Source organism: Zerene cesonia, chromosome 18 (assembly GCF_012273895.1).
Source record: "Zerene cesonia ecotype Mississippi chromosome 18, Zerene_cesonia_1.1, whole genome shotgun sequence".
NCBI lineage: Eukaryota > Metazoa > Arthropoda > Insecta > Lepidoptera > Pieridae > Zerene > Zerene cesonia.
In genome coordinates this window covers 485,575-498,630 of record NC_052119.1, presented here as the reverse complement: position 1 = coordinate 498,630, position 13,056 = coordinate 485,575, and the positions used below count along the sequence as shown (strand labels likewise).

The 13,056-nt window shown below is 38.9% G+C and overlaps 1 protein-coding gene across 1 annotated transcript in view; it reads left to right on the top strand.

Annotated features, from left to right (window-relative positions):
* LOC119834040 (liprin-alpha-1) overlaps nucleotides 1-13,056 on the top strand; it is a 99,813-nt gene that overhangs the window by 85,319 nt on the left and 1,438 nt on the right. Inside the window, exons 12-24 of the mRNA XM_038358316.1 lie at nucleotides 463-546; nucleotides 1,788-1,940; nucleotides 2,386-2,490; nucleotides 3,417-3,491; nucleotides 5,701-5,873; nucleotides 7,462-7,506; nucleotides 8,858-9,053; nucleotides 9,266-9,405; nucleotides 9,739-9,941; nucleotides 10,457-10,615; nucleotides 11,518-11,632; nucleotides 12,230-12,386; nucleotides 12,982-13,050. Coding sequence (XP_038214244.1) covers nucleotides 463-546; nucleotides 1,788-1,940; nucleotides 2,386-2,490; nucleotides 3,417-3,491; nucleotides 5,701-5,873; nucleotides 7,462-7,506; nucleotides 8,858-9,053; nucleotides 9,266-9,405; nucleotides 9,739-9,941; nucleotides 10,457-10,615; nucleotides 11,518-11,632; nucleotides 12,230-12,386; nucleotides 12,982-13,050 — 1,674 coding nt within the window. The remainder of the gene's footprint in view (nucleotides 1-462; nucleotides 547-1,787; nucleotides 1,941-2,385; nucleotides 2,491-3,416; nucleotides 3,492-5,700; nucleotides 5,874-7,461; nucleotides 7,507-8,857; nucleotides 9,054-9,265; nucleotides 9,406-9,738; nucleotides 9,942-10,456; nucleotides 10,616-11,517; nucleotides 11,633-12,229; nucleotides 12,387-12,981; nucleotides 13,051-13,056) is intronic.

Genomic DNA, 13,056 nt, shown 5'->3' with positions numbered 1-13,056 from the left:
CGCGCGCGTGCACGCGCGTTCCGTCTAGTGGCCTATATCCTTTTCCTTACCCTTCCCAGTCTTTCGTTTATTCCTCTCGTCAATCCTTTCCATCTCTTTCTGATTTAAAGTCGGAAATGCATTTGTAGAGGCGTAAGGTCCGCCATCGGTCTAACGCTTCTCCAAAATTCATGGACGGTGGTAGCGTCATCAGCACATGTAATCACCCCGCATGCACCCCGCGGCAAAAGTTTTCTGCTTTATCGCGTTTTAAATTGCATTATTATCTCCACATACTTCGAAAACTGTTTGCAGCTGACCTGACCTGACACTACCTACAAGTTATACCTATATTACGATATTATTAAATTCATCTCTTATACAATCCTGTTTGAATATCTTTGAAAATAATTATGCTAACATAATATATTGAAAAGTACCAACTTATTCGTAAAGGGTTCAGCGAAATAATTTAATTTTCAGTTGGACGGATCGTGGGAGAAATTACAGCAGGCGCACGTGCTCGCCAACGTGCAACAGGCCTTCGACGTGCCGAGCGATGCGGAGGTATTGTACAATCATTTTTTTTTTAATGGCTGGACGCTCCGGCGCCGCCCGGGCATTTATCACGTACGGCACATGGTGTGCAAAATTGATCAAAATCGGTTGAGTAGTTTAGGAGTCCATCGCAGCAGACAAACGATGTGACACGTAATTTATATACTAGCTGTGACCCGCGGTTGAAACCGCGTAAGCGTGCTGCGTAACCGTATCCCGTAGGAATATCGGTATAAAAAGTGCCTATGTGTTATTTCAGTTGTCCAGCTATCTTCGAAGCAAAATAGTATTATTATTCACCAATAGATGTCAGGAAAAAAAACACGAATATGACATTATTTCAGTTGTCCAGCTATCTACGAAACAAAATAGTATTATTATTCACCAATAGATGTCAGGAAAAAAAAAACACGAATAAAACACGAATATGACATTTTCTAAAAAAAATCCCTAGCTAGATCGATTTATCGCCGCCGAAACCCCCTATATACTAAATTTCATGAAAATCGTTGGAGCCGATTCCGAGATCCCAATTATATATATATATATATATATATATATATATATATATATATACAAGAATTGCTCGTTTAAAGGTATAAGATGTAAGGATAATAATATCCTGTTTAGGAAAATCAAGTTCAAATGAGAGTGTGAAAATATGGCTAAACGAATGCCGAATTACGTGAATGATGCATAGTTTCATATTTGATTTTTACGTCTTTGATTTGATTTGATTTTCACGATTTTTGCTTATGATTGCACAGGTCATCTGGAATTGTTTTGTTTGTATTAATTAAAATCGCTATGTCACCTGATCGTTCGTGATGTGTGTTTAGCTGCGTCCTCAACTATTATTCTTTATGAAAGTAGTAGTGGGAAATCAACCTTCGAGCGTTTCACTCATCCCCTACTTACGTATATAACTCAAACTCAAACACTTTTTTAACAATTAGGTTTCCTCTATTACCACTGCGAATCGTCATAAGATAGTTTTAGTTCGAAAAGCAAAGAAAGTTTCTACACAAAAGAACCGAAAGAAACTCTGTAGTTGTTCTTTTAAAATCTAACAACACAATCAAATAAACAGTTTATGATTCTTTTCCAAGAATTCATTTCATTTTCATTTAATTTCAATCAATTTGCATGTGAGTCATGCTCATTGACCTGTTTCAATGCAGGATCTAATTTGTGCCCGAAATGATCGTCAAAAGTCATAAGTCCTATAACAATGGTTTGGAACGTTCCAGAACGACGAGTCGGAGGGCGCGGAGGGGCACACGGACGCGGCCGCGCTCGCGCTCATGCTGCAGGAGCAGCTCGACGCGATCAACACCGAGATCCGGCTCATCCAGGAGGAGAAGCAGAGCACCGAGGCGCGGGCGGAGGAGCTCGAGTCGAGGGTATGTGGGATGTGGCCTAACGAGCCACCTAGCGAGGTTACAGTTAGAGGGCTTTCGGGAATTTTAACGATATTCTCATGCGAGTGTATTTCATGTCTCATTTAATGTTTAAGTTTGTCTCGTATGTTTTTACGCCTAACTACAAATCATGTTTCTATTAATTTCGGAACCCGCGAAATTCTAGTGTAATAAACCTTCCCAGTTAACAATATAATTGCAAAAGTGTGTTGGTCTGTTTGTCATTTGGACATGTCGCATCGGAGCGATATTATGGAATGATATTCATATGTGGTGATTCAGTATGTTCAAATAAAATATGCTACTTACATCCGTGGTGAAACATCCCATACCCATTTGAATTTCTTGTGACCACGCGGGCTAAAAACCGGGCTAAAAGCCGCGGCTAAGTATCTAGTATAATTATATGAAATGTGTCTGATTGCAGGTGGGCAGCTACGAGCACATGAACGTGGTGTCGCGGCGCGCCGAGTCGCCGCCCGCCGCCGCCTCGCCCTCGCGCCCGCACCTGCAGCACCACAAGTACCACACCGTGAGTGCACACACGCACACGCACGCACACGCACACACACACACACACACACACGCGTATATACACATACACACACGTGCGCGTGCGCACCCATTGACAAAAATAATATATGTGTACATACATGTGTACATTGCAACCTAAATGGTATTAAATATGGTATATCATACCTGATAAATAATATAGATTCTGCTTCACACACACACAATGACAGATGCTTATAAATACCATTTTACATCAAACACTTGAAAGCATTATGTGTAAAATAACGTATTACCTGATATTATAATCCAAACGAAATGATGCAATTTTGAGATTTTTTTACACATTTTTAACAGATGTTCGAAAGCTAATATTCATGTTTTCGTACGCATATTTGTGTTATTTGTTTCGGATAGTTTGTCTATTTTTGATAATGCATAATTAAAGTAAAATATTTACATTCCATTTCCATATAAGTTTAAGATTGATAATAATAACTATGTTAAGGGGATGGTAGTTTACATATTGTAGTTTTGGTTAATAATATGTTAAGATATAGGACATTTTTGCAAGTATAGATCTAGAAACTAATGTACTCTGATTCTGGTTAATGGTTGCTTAACATGAGGCGTCCTGTCAGCTCTATTATATTAAACAATTTGTGTCCGCTTTAGTATATTAAAAAATACAAATATAAGAATAGAAATAAAAGAATAAAAAATTATTTTATATACGTAAGCAGGCGAAAAGAATGAATTATATCGCCTCAAAATGTCCTAAATCAATGGCGGACGATTTCAATTACTATCGCGTTAAAGCTTAATACCCAAATCGAAAAGAATCACGGTCCATTTGGTACTAAATCAACGTGTACTATGTGAATTATATATATGATGTACCTAAATATGCGCTCGCGAGTACAAGAGACGTGGTGTGTTGTGCGGCAGGCGCCGGCGTCCATGTCGCCGGCGCACGCGCACTACCGCGCGCCGCCCGCCTCCGAGAGCCTGCCCGCCAGCCAGGTGCGCGCCCGCCCTTGTGCCCGCCCCGACCCACCCTAACACTAACCCACACCACCCCTCGCTAACCCCCCACCACCACACTGAACCCACCGTCTTGATAGATTTCTCCTTTTGACTTTTCTCAATTCCCAGTGCTCCCCAATGAACTAACTCAACATATGACTCCTTACTTATAAAACTTCAGAAATATATCCTACCCCTAAATATTTAGAATACCTCGACGAAAGCACCAATGCAATTTTACATAAACAGTCTTATAGTTCTATAACTTTTCACTTTACTACTATACTATATCACGATTCCTCTACACTATTTTCACATGTCTCTCTATATTTGCCAAATCTATCAACCCACTCCACTCCTTTGCATCTTCTCTGATAAAGCAAGACTGCATCATATGTGTCACTGTAACTAGTTCACAGTAGGCCTGGTATGTGTCACAATGCAACATGGCTTTATGGATGTAGAATAAATATATTATATTTACAGTGAAAACGTATTTCGAAACTCTGTACTGCCCAGCTATGCTCTTCGTTGTGTCGATAATATATATATAATTGTTTGTAAGCGGCTAAAGCTTTCGCTTTAAGTGTGAACATATTTAATTAAATATATCTATGAATGTGGTTTTGTCTCTTTCCTATGTTGTGAATCGATTAGTTTTGCGTTTGGCGGATTTTAAAAGAATTTAAAATCCTTAGCTCAGTGAGCTCAGATCCGGCTCGAAGGACCACTAAATTTATATATAAATGTATTTGTGGAACAATAAACTGTCATTCGTAGTCATTATTTGTAGTCCAACTTAATATTTTTTTACGACCAGCTTTCCTCTCGCATAGTTTAAAGAAATTCCTATGAGAATAAGATGTTTCGCCTAACTATCCCAGACATAAACGGGAGTATTTCAGTCGGGACGTGAAAGAGAGACAAAGAAACAAAAACACTTGCTCTTTTATACTGTAAGTAAGGATTTCATAGTATAAGAACGAGACATAACTACATATAATAAAAGATTCGTATGTACAATATTTGTATCGATGTAGGTTTTATAGTAGGAAACAGTTATTGTATCATTATTGCTAGTCATATTCAACACAGAATAGAAAAAGAGGTTAAAATGGCTGTTGACTTATAATAGAAACTTTTCCTTTTTTTTCTCTCAATATTTAAGTCTACTTGCGACTAAATCGCAGTGAACACACTACAATGAGCGATCGCTCACTTCGTACAAGATGCTGCTCATCCATTAGAAGCAATGTATAATATCAAATACAAAGTAAAGTATAAGTTACAAAAGCGCTTCAAAACAAAGTGTAGTTAAATGAATGTTTAAGTTTAAAAATTAATTTTGACACACATGAAAGCTCACAATATTATAAACGTTTTCAAATATAACCTGTCCCGCCCGGAATGCCCCTCTAACCTCACCTTATCTATTCTGTGATATTGATATCAATTAAAGCTGCATAGGAGTACATATTTTTTCTGTAAATTATCTAATTATTTAGTTAACAGTCAGTTAGTCATTATGTATAGAAATGTATTATTAGTATACGCTAGAATGTGTTTATATTTCTATGAATATATAATGTGTATATACGATATATACTCGTATAGTTTTCATATATGACATCATTTGTATTTAATTTATTGTATTTAATAACAGCTTGTGTAGATTCATCCTTGTGAAGTAGTTTTGTGAACATCACTGTAAATATTAAAAAAAAAAAGTTGACGCAAATTCAATTGTAAAACTTTTCGATACAAGACCGCGTAAGTAGATTCCGTAGATTTTGTTTAGGACGTTATGTAAATACACACAATTGTCAGCACTTTCCCGCCTGGTTGATGATTTTACTATATTTAGATGAGTACCACCACGTAGATAGACATTTTTGTCAAGTATTTGACGTGTGTTGTTCTTCTGTTAGGATATTTACTAGTATTTAAAAATTAAACTCCTTGAATTTTGTGTAATTAATTAGTAATTCTAACCTTTTGATTGTAAATCTCATTCCAATTTCCTATTAAAAAACTGCTCAACTAATTTTACATGCAATTGATTTAACAAAATATATATTTTAGAGTTAACTCATATAACAAAATATAATTTATCTTAAAATCATTGTTTTCCACCAATCTAATATCGAAATGTTAGACAGCGCGTCCATCCCGCACAGATGTAAGAATAACACCGAAACAGTTGCAGCTGTGCGACGAGGGCGTGGGCGGCGTGGGCGTGGGCGGCGGTGTGGGCGTGGGCGTGGGCGAGGGCGCCGAGTCGCCGCTGACGGCGCGCTCGCTGCGGCTGGAGCGGGCGGCGCGCGCGATCCACGCGGAGCGGGACCGCCTGCGGACACACTACCCGGCGCCCTACGACTCGTGAGTATATCGCCGAGACACCTACTCTTTCAAATCGGACCACTAGTTCCTGAAATTAGTGCCTTCAAACAAACAAACAAACTCTTCAGCTTTATAATATTAGTATAGATAACCTGCTTTTTAACTCGTTGCTCTTTTAATTCTTCTTTAAACTTGAAGTCTAAGCGATGTATTTAATTATTTAACTTATATGTAATCGGCTAACTTTGAGCGGTTCAACTGGGTGAGTGGCTGGTGATCTGCGCTCTCTCGCAGCCACCTGTCCTCTCCATTTTTGTTTAACTGTAGTTATAACTTTAAGGAAATAAATAAATATTGTTGCTGCCCGCGACTTCGCACGTGTTAATATCGGATTGGTTTAATAGGGGTTTTATTCATATAAACCTTATCTATAAAAAAAAATCCATCTTTCAGTTTGTGTTTCTTAAAATGGGCGAGAGAGAGTTCGCTTAAGACCCACGGGGCAGTTCTTTGGAACCATTTTTATGTATACATTATACAAATTACTTGTAATATATAAAAAGTTAAATTGACAATAGAAGAACTACAGTGTTTCTTGTCGGATCTTCTCCACAATGCTTTACGAACCGGTGGTAAATGTTAAAACTGTGTTATAACGATTCAAAAGTGCTTCTTTAATAAGTCTAATTGAATTGATGTTTGAGTTTGAGATACACCACATCGGCTGCACTTTGATCTGTAAGTGGTGGTTAACTTGATGATGTATATCTTATACCTTTAAACGAGCAATTCTTGTATATATATATATATAATTGGAATCTCGGAATCGGCTCCAACGATTTTAATGAAATTTAGTATATAGGGGGTTTCGGGGGCGATAAATCGATCTAGCTAGGAATTTTTTTTAGAAAATGTCATGTTCGTGTTTTATTCGTGTTTTTTTTCCTGACATCTATTGGTGAATAATAATACTATTTTGCTTCGTAGATAGCTGGACAACTGAAATAACCCATAGGCACTTTTATCCCGATATTCCTACGGGATACGGACTTACGCGGTTTCAACCGCGGGTCACAGCTAGTAAGGATATAATAGGACGTTTTTGTCAGTGGTGGGGAGGGTGTTGTTGTGTTTGAAATATTATAGTGTAGTATAAGTCTTGTGGCTTAATTGTGTGAGCAACGGACAAAGTTTAAGAGGCAATTGAGATATGGTGAAAATTGTGCGTTGAAAAAAAGCTCTATTGATCACATATGTTGCTTTGAAAATGTATCATTACAAAAACGGAGTTAGTGTAACTGTGAGTAACTGACCTTTAGTTTAGGTATGCTTTCTAAATCTAGCTATATTTTGAGAAATTTTTAACAGGAACTACAGACTGAGAACTACTCTCGTTTGCCGAACCGTCTTATCTCTCGGCTACCCGTGATCCCGTGTCAGCATTTAGCTCTTACGGTTTTATGGGCTTAAGGTGTACCTTAAGTCGTGGGATGTTTTTCCCCATTTGTTATCTTTAAAAATTTCTCATTTATATAGAATTCGAATGCTTCAAAACTAATTATTAGAGGTAAATATTTTATGCTATATAACTATACTAACCATAACCCTTTCTTTTCACGCTGCTCAGGACATCTATAATGTCGGGGAGTCTGGCTCGGATCCCTATGCACAGGTGTTACTCTGAACCTATACTAAAATCTAGACCTAAACCGTACCTAACTTTGAACCTAGCCAATGTACTATGTGACTGTCCAGAAACACTGTACAGTTATGTGCCTCACAAGATGTGTATAAGATCGTCTTTCTTTAATGTCAAAGATAGAGGTTATTTATTCTACCATTTTGGGTCTTCCGAAGGATACATTTAATTTGTGAAGAGATAATCTTAATAATATGACATATATAATTCTTATTTTTTTAGATAATTCTTTATTTTATACGGTTTATATATTTTTTTTAATAATTTTGAATATGAGATTATTTTATGTAGTAAAGGATATACTCTACCATATAATATAACAAATATTTTTTTATATCGACATTGTTGTGTACAAGATTTCTTAAAATCATTTTGTATTATATTTTTTCATGTGCATAATATATGGAATTACTAAGGATGTTGTTTTATGTCTACCGTCATCTAAAATTTCAATGCAAAAGCAAACGGTACGTGTGTGTGGTGATTGATTATGTTTGTTTGTCCCCTTTCCTTTAGCTGCACTATTATGGCTAAAATTACATCCACAGTAATTCCATTTTTTTTTATCTTGCAACATCGATTATTTTCTCATACATAAGTATAAAAAATATGTTTTTATTATTGCTAAATTCTCTGCTTTGTTGTGTTTATTGTTTAAGAAAGTAGTCGATGTTAAAATGACAATCGCTTAACATTCATCATTTGTATATATTCCAATAACACGTCCACATTTGCTATGCTATTCTCTTCCATCTTTATGTCACTTCAATATTATTGTTATTTTATTGGACATACTATAGTTCTTTTATAGAATCATTGACATTTTTTTGTAATCTTATAAAAAATTGTTACCACATCCTAAATTACATTATTAATTCATACACGATTTGTTTACTATCTCTGCTTTTTAAAACAAAAAAAATCTGTTTTACTCTATTTTTTATCACGCACAGTTTTTTTTATTTATTAAAAACGATGATCTTATTTTTCTTACTACAATTTCCATACTAGGGCTTTTATGTACACGAGACATGGCTCAACTACTGACAATGTTTCCTCTCTTTTCTTAATTTCACCTTTTACAATGCGTTTCAAATAAGAATGTGCATCTGCCCCATATTGTGACGTCATTGCTGAAAAGAAAATTATGTAGATGTGAATTGTTTGTTAGAGCAAAAATAACTAGCGAATATTTTGTGATGGTCCATATTTTTTACTGACATGTCAGATCAAGGCATTGACGTGCATGATTGTATTTGAAATGCATTGGTATAAAGAGCTCCCTACCCTCGCGCCATACTCAACACGTTGATTACACCCACAGCAGTTCAAGCCAAGAGTCGCTCGGCGGGGGCACAGTAGTGGGCGGTACGGGTTGGGGCGGCGCCTCCCCGGGCCTCCCGCGGGTGTCCTCCGCAGCCTCCGCGGTGTCCATTGCGTCGATGCACCAACAGAAGAAGAGAGGCATCAAGAGCTCGCTGGGGAGGTTCTTCAGCAAGAAGGACAAGGCCGGGATGCCGGTATGAAGTTGAGCTTTTGATTTATTACAACTGCCTTAAAGCACCTGAAGCTGGAGAATCATAAACGTTGGATTTTTGATTTGTTACATATTGGAAAGTAAAGTTACATGTTTTTTTCAAATCAATTTTTCAAAAAAATTAAAAATCATAAATATTTCTTGAAAGAAAAATGCTACAAAAACTGTAATCGTAAATCGAACAAAACGACACAGGTGCAAGGGCAAAGCGGCAGGACGCTGTCCTCGGTGTCGTCGCTCGGCCTCTCGTCGCTAGCAGATGACGAGGGCCAGCCGGCCAGCCAGCTCGCGCAGCCGCCGCTGCAGCATCAGGACTACGCCAGGACCAAGAGCAAGTGGGTACTGGGGTTGAGTGAACTCGGAGCGAGTGGGGGGAGGGGGATTCAATATCTCAGGTGTAAGAGTGAAGTGACAGAACGCTGTGAGTGGGTTATCCTCATCATCAACTTACTTTACCGATTGAAATAATGTAAATTGAAAAAATCGCTAAAATCCGACCCCTTATCTCTTTTATTGAAGTCCCGAGTTTTAAATTTGATACTATAATGAGGGATGCGTCTTGGGAAGCTCGCTAGAAATGATAAACTAAACTAAACGTATGCATGAGAGCTGCGCGTCGTGACGCGTTACGTAACGAAGTGAGCAGCGGAGCACTGTTGCCGGCGCAGGGACCGCGACTACCGGCACGAGCTGCTGGGCGAGGCGATGCGCGCCGGCACGCCCTTCGCGCTGTGGAACGGGCCCACCGTGGTGGCGTGGCTCGAGCTGTGGGTCGGCATGCCCGCCTGGTACGTGGCCGCCTGCCGCGCCAACGTCAAGTCCGGCGCCATCATGTCCGCGCTCTCCGACCAGGAGATCCAGCGCGAGATCGGTACGTGCCGGCACACGCACACACTGCGCACTCTACACACGCCAACACGCATACAAACACTGACACGCATATATCACGTGCGACGCACACGTAAACGCGACGCGCATACGGACGCTGCACATACACACGATAAGCAAAACACATGGCGTATGAAGCTATCATAACAGACGATGCGTACGAAACACGCAACGCGCTTTAATTACATTAATGACGACAATACATACACGAGGTACGTGACATAAGTGTCACAAAACGTGTCTGACACTCACGATACATGAGACACAACATACACCGCTACTTTCGCATTTTACTGTATTCTATATTACTATATATATAAATCTGATTATATATCTGATTTTATGTTACCTAATTTCAAAAATGGAACGAAAAAATTAAGTACTAGTTGCAACAAAATGCCATTGTTGCAACTAGTTAGAGAAAGCGCATGTTAACCGTAACGCGCACGCACGTGAGGTGTGGGTAGTTTGGCTAAGGCGAGGCATGTGGGTGCGCAGGCATCAGCAACCCGCTGCACCGGCTGAAGCTGCGGCTGGCCATCCAGGAGATGGTGTCGCTGACGTCGCCGTCGGCGCCGCGCGGCACGGCCTGCGCCGCGCTCGCCTTCGGGGACATGAACCACGAGTGGATCGGCAACGCCTGGCTGCCCTCGCTCGGTGACACTCTCTCTTTCTTTCTATCTCTTATATGTATTTATTTGTACATTAGTACATAGACCGAAAATAATCCAAAAAATATGTGATAATGGACAACTGATAAAAACAGAGCACTGCGTTATATACTATATAGATCTATACATTTTATAAATAACTAGCTGCGCCCCGCGGTTTCACCCGCGTAAGTCCGTATCCCGTAGGAATATCGGGATAAAAAATAGATGTTGGCCGATTCTCAGACCTACCCAATATGCTTACCAAATTTCAGAGGAATCGGTCAAGCCGTTTCGGAGGAGTATGGCAACGAAAACTGTGACATGAGAATTTTATATATATAGATAATTCATTTATTAAATTACAATTGATAATATCATTCAAAACAACAAAGAATAGTGATAGTAATGATTAGAACATAGAAAACATAAAAGTTATTCAACAAATGTATTATGTACCAAGAACGCGGTACTTTATGGTCACACCACCACGGGCAAAGAGACCACTTAGTGAACTAAGGAACTCTGGAACCGACACTATACGAATCCTTGGTGGGTGGGTACATTTAAGATAATGCAATCAGGGATAGAAAAGGGTTGCACCTTGATAAGCTTTATTTGTGTCCAAGCGATAAGTTAATATTATATTATAAAATTCGTGATATCTGTTTATTAGACTGACTAACAACTAACAACTAAGTTCGCGTATTAACATTAATAAAAAATATTCGAAAACAAGATAATATATACCTTAGCGAATATTACAATAAACTTTAAATGCAAATATAAGAATGATAATCACCGCTTTATTTCCATAATTTCAAGAACAAATTCTTATAAGCATATGGCGCATTGACATAAAATGATACACCCAAAGGAATCCTGCTGACGTCGCGCGCACCATTTCAGGTCTGCCGCAGTACCGCACCACGTTCATGGAGTGTCTGGTGGACGCGCGCATGCTGGAGCACCTCACCAAGCGCGACCTGCGCACGCAGCTCAAGATGGTCGACAGCTTTCACAGGTCAGCGTAAGCCCTAAGTGCATGGATAGTTAGTGTAGAAAATTTCAAGTAAATGAGAAATTTCTGGAAAAATCTTCAAAATGAAATACCAAACTTATTTTCATGAATGAGAGATTCTGGTCTCGTCTACGGCTTTAAGGGAATTCATGTTAATATTTGAAAAATGCTATCTATTTATTTTTAGGCTTCTCCATTTTTAATTGAATTTCATAAATGCTTTGTTATTTACACAACAGTTTTTAAATATCTGCAATGTATAGAATTTGGGCTGCTACGTATTTTCGCTATAATCTAATATCATTTACTCCAGCTCTATTTAGTACTATTAAGTACTATAACTGATGGTGGCATATTCAAAGACGTTTATTTTAATTAAAAAGATAAGTATGTTCATGTGTGATAATCTTCTATCATGTGGTCAGGTCATGTTAACGTGTAGACATGCGTTGTCGTGTGTGGACAATTGTCTTATGTGGTGATGTGCGTCTATACTATGCTCTTATTATATTACCCTGAATCATATTAAAACCGAGGGAGCGAGGGGCTGGTATTGATTATATTTACACATGAATAAAATGATAAGAACACGACCCGCAGAACGTCGCTGCACTTCGGCGTGGCGTGCCTCAAGCGGCTGGGCTACTCGGTGCGCGCGCTGGAGGAGCGGCGCCGCGCGGCCGAGCACGGGCTGCGCGACGTGCTCGTGTGGACCAACGAGCGGCTGCAGCGCTGGCTCGCCGCCATCAACCTCAAGGTGCTCGCACACGCACACGCGCACACGCATAAACACACACGCACACACACACACACACACACACACACACACTACCACTACCAAACTTATCAGGTTATCACCAAGTTAAATCCAATGAAAGCAAACTGCTTTGTATTGAAAATTTTAATATATTAATATATTAATAGAAAAATTTAATTATTAACAAATGTTTATATACTGAAATCTCTATCTCCCTACATCTGTTATATATGCAAAAGAAACTCTATTCGTCTCTTATACACTCTGAAACCACTTGACCGATTTGGATAAAATTTGACATCAAGATAGTTTAAGACCTAAGAAAGAACATAAATTGAGTTTTATGTCTGGAAATGGGATCTATACGGGTTCTCCTTTTGACGACGCGGTCGGAAAGATAATAATTCAATAAATTGATTAAATGAATTCAGAACTTAGTGGATAGATACAGTAATTTCATATTTTTGATTTCAAGCGATTACTATACATTTTGAAATTAAAGCGTTTTTGTCACGTTCTGAATAAATTGAGTTCAAAATTAGTTAAAAAGTGTTAAATCTGAAACTGATAAGTACTAACGTGGTCGGTGTCACAGGAGTACGCGGCGAACCTGTCGGAGAGCGGCGTGCACGGCGCGCTGATCGCGCTGGACGACAACTTCGACGCGAAC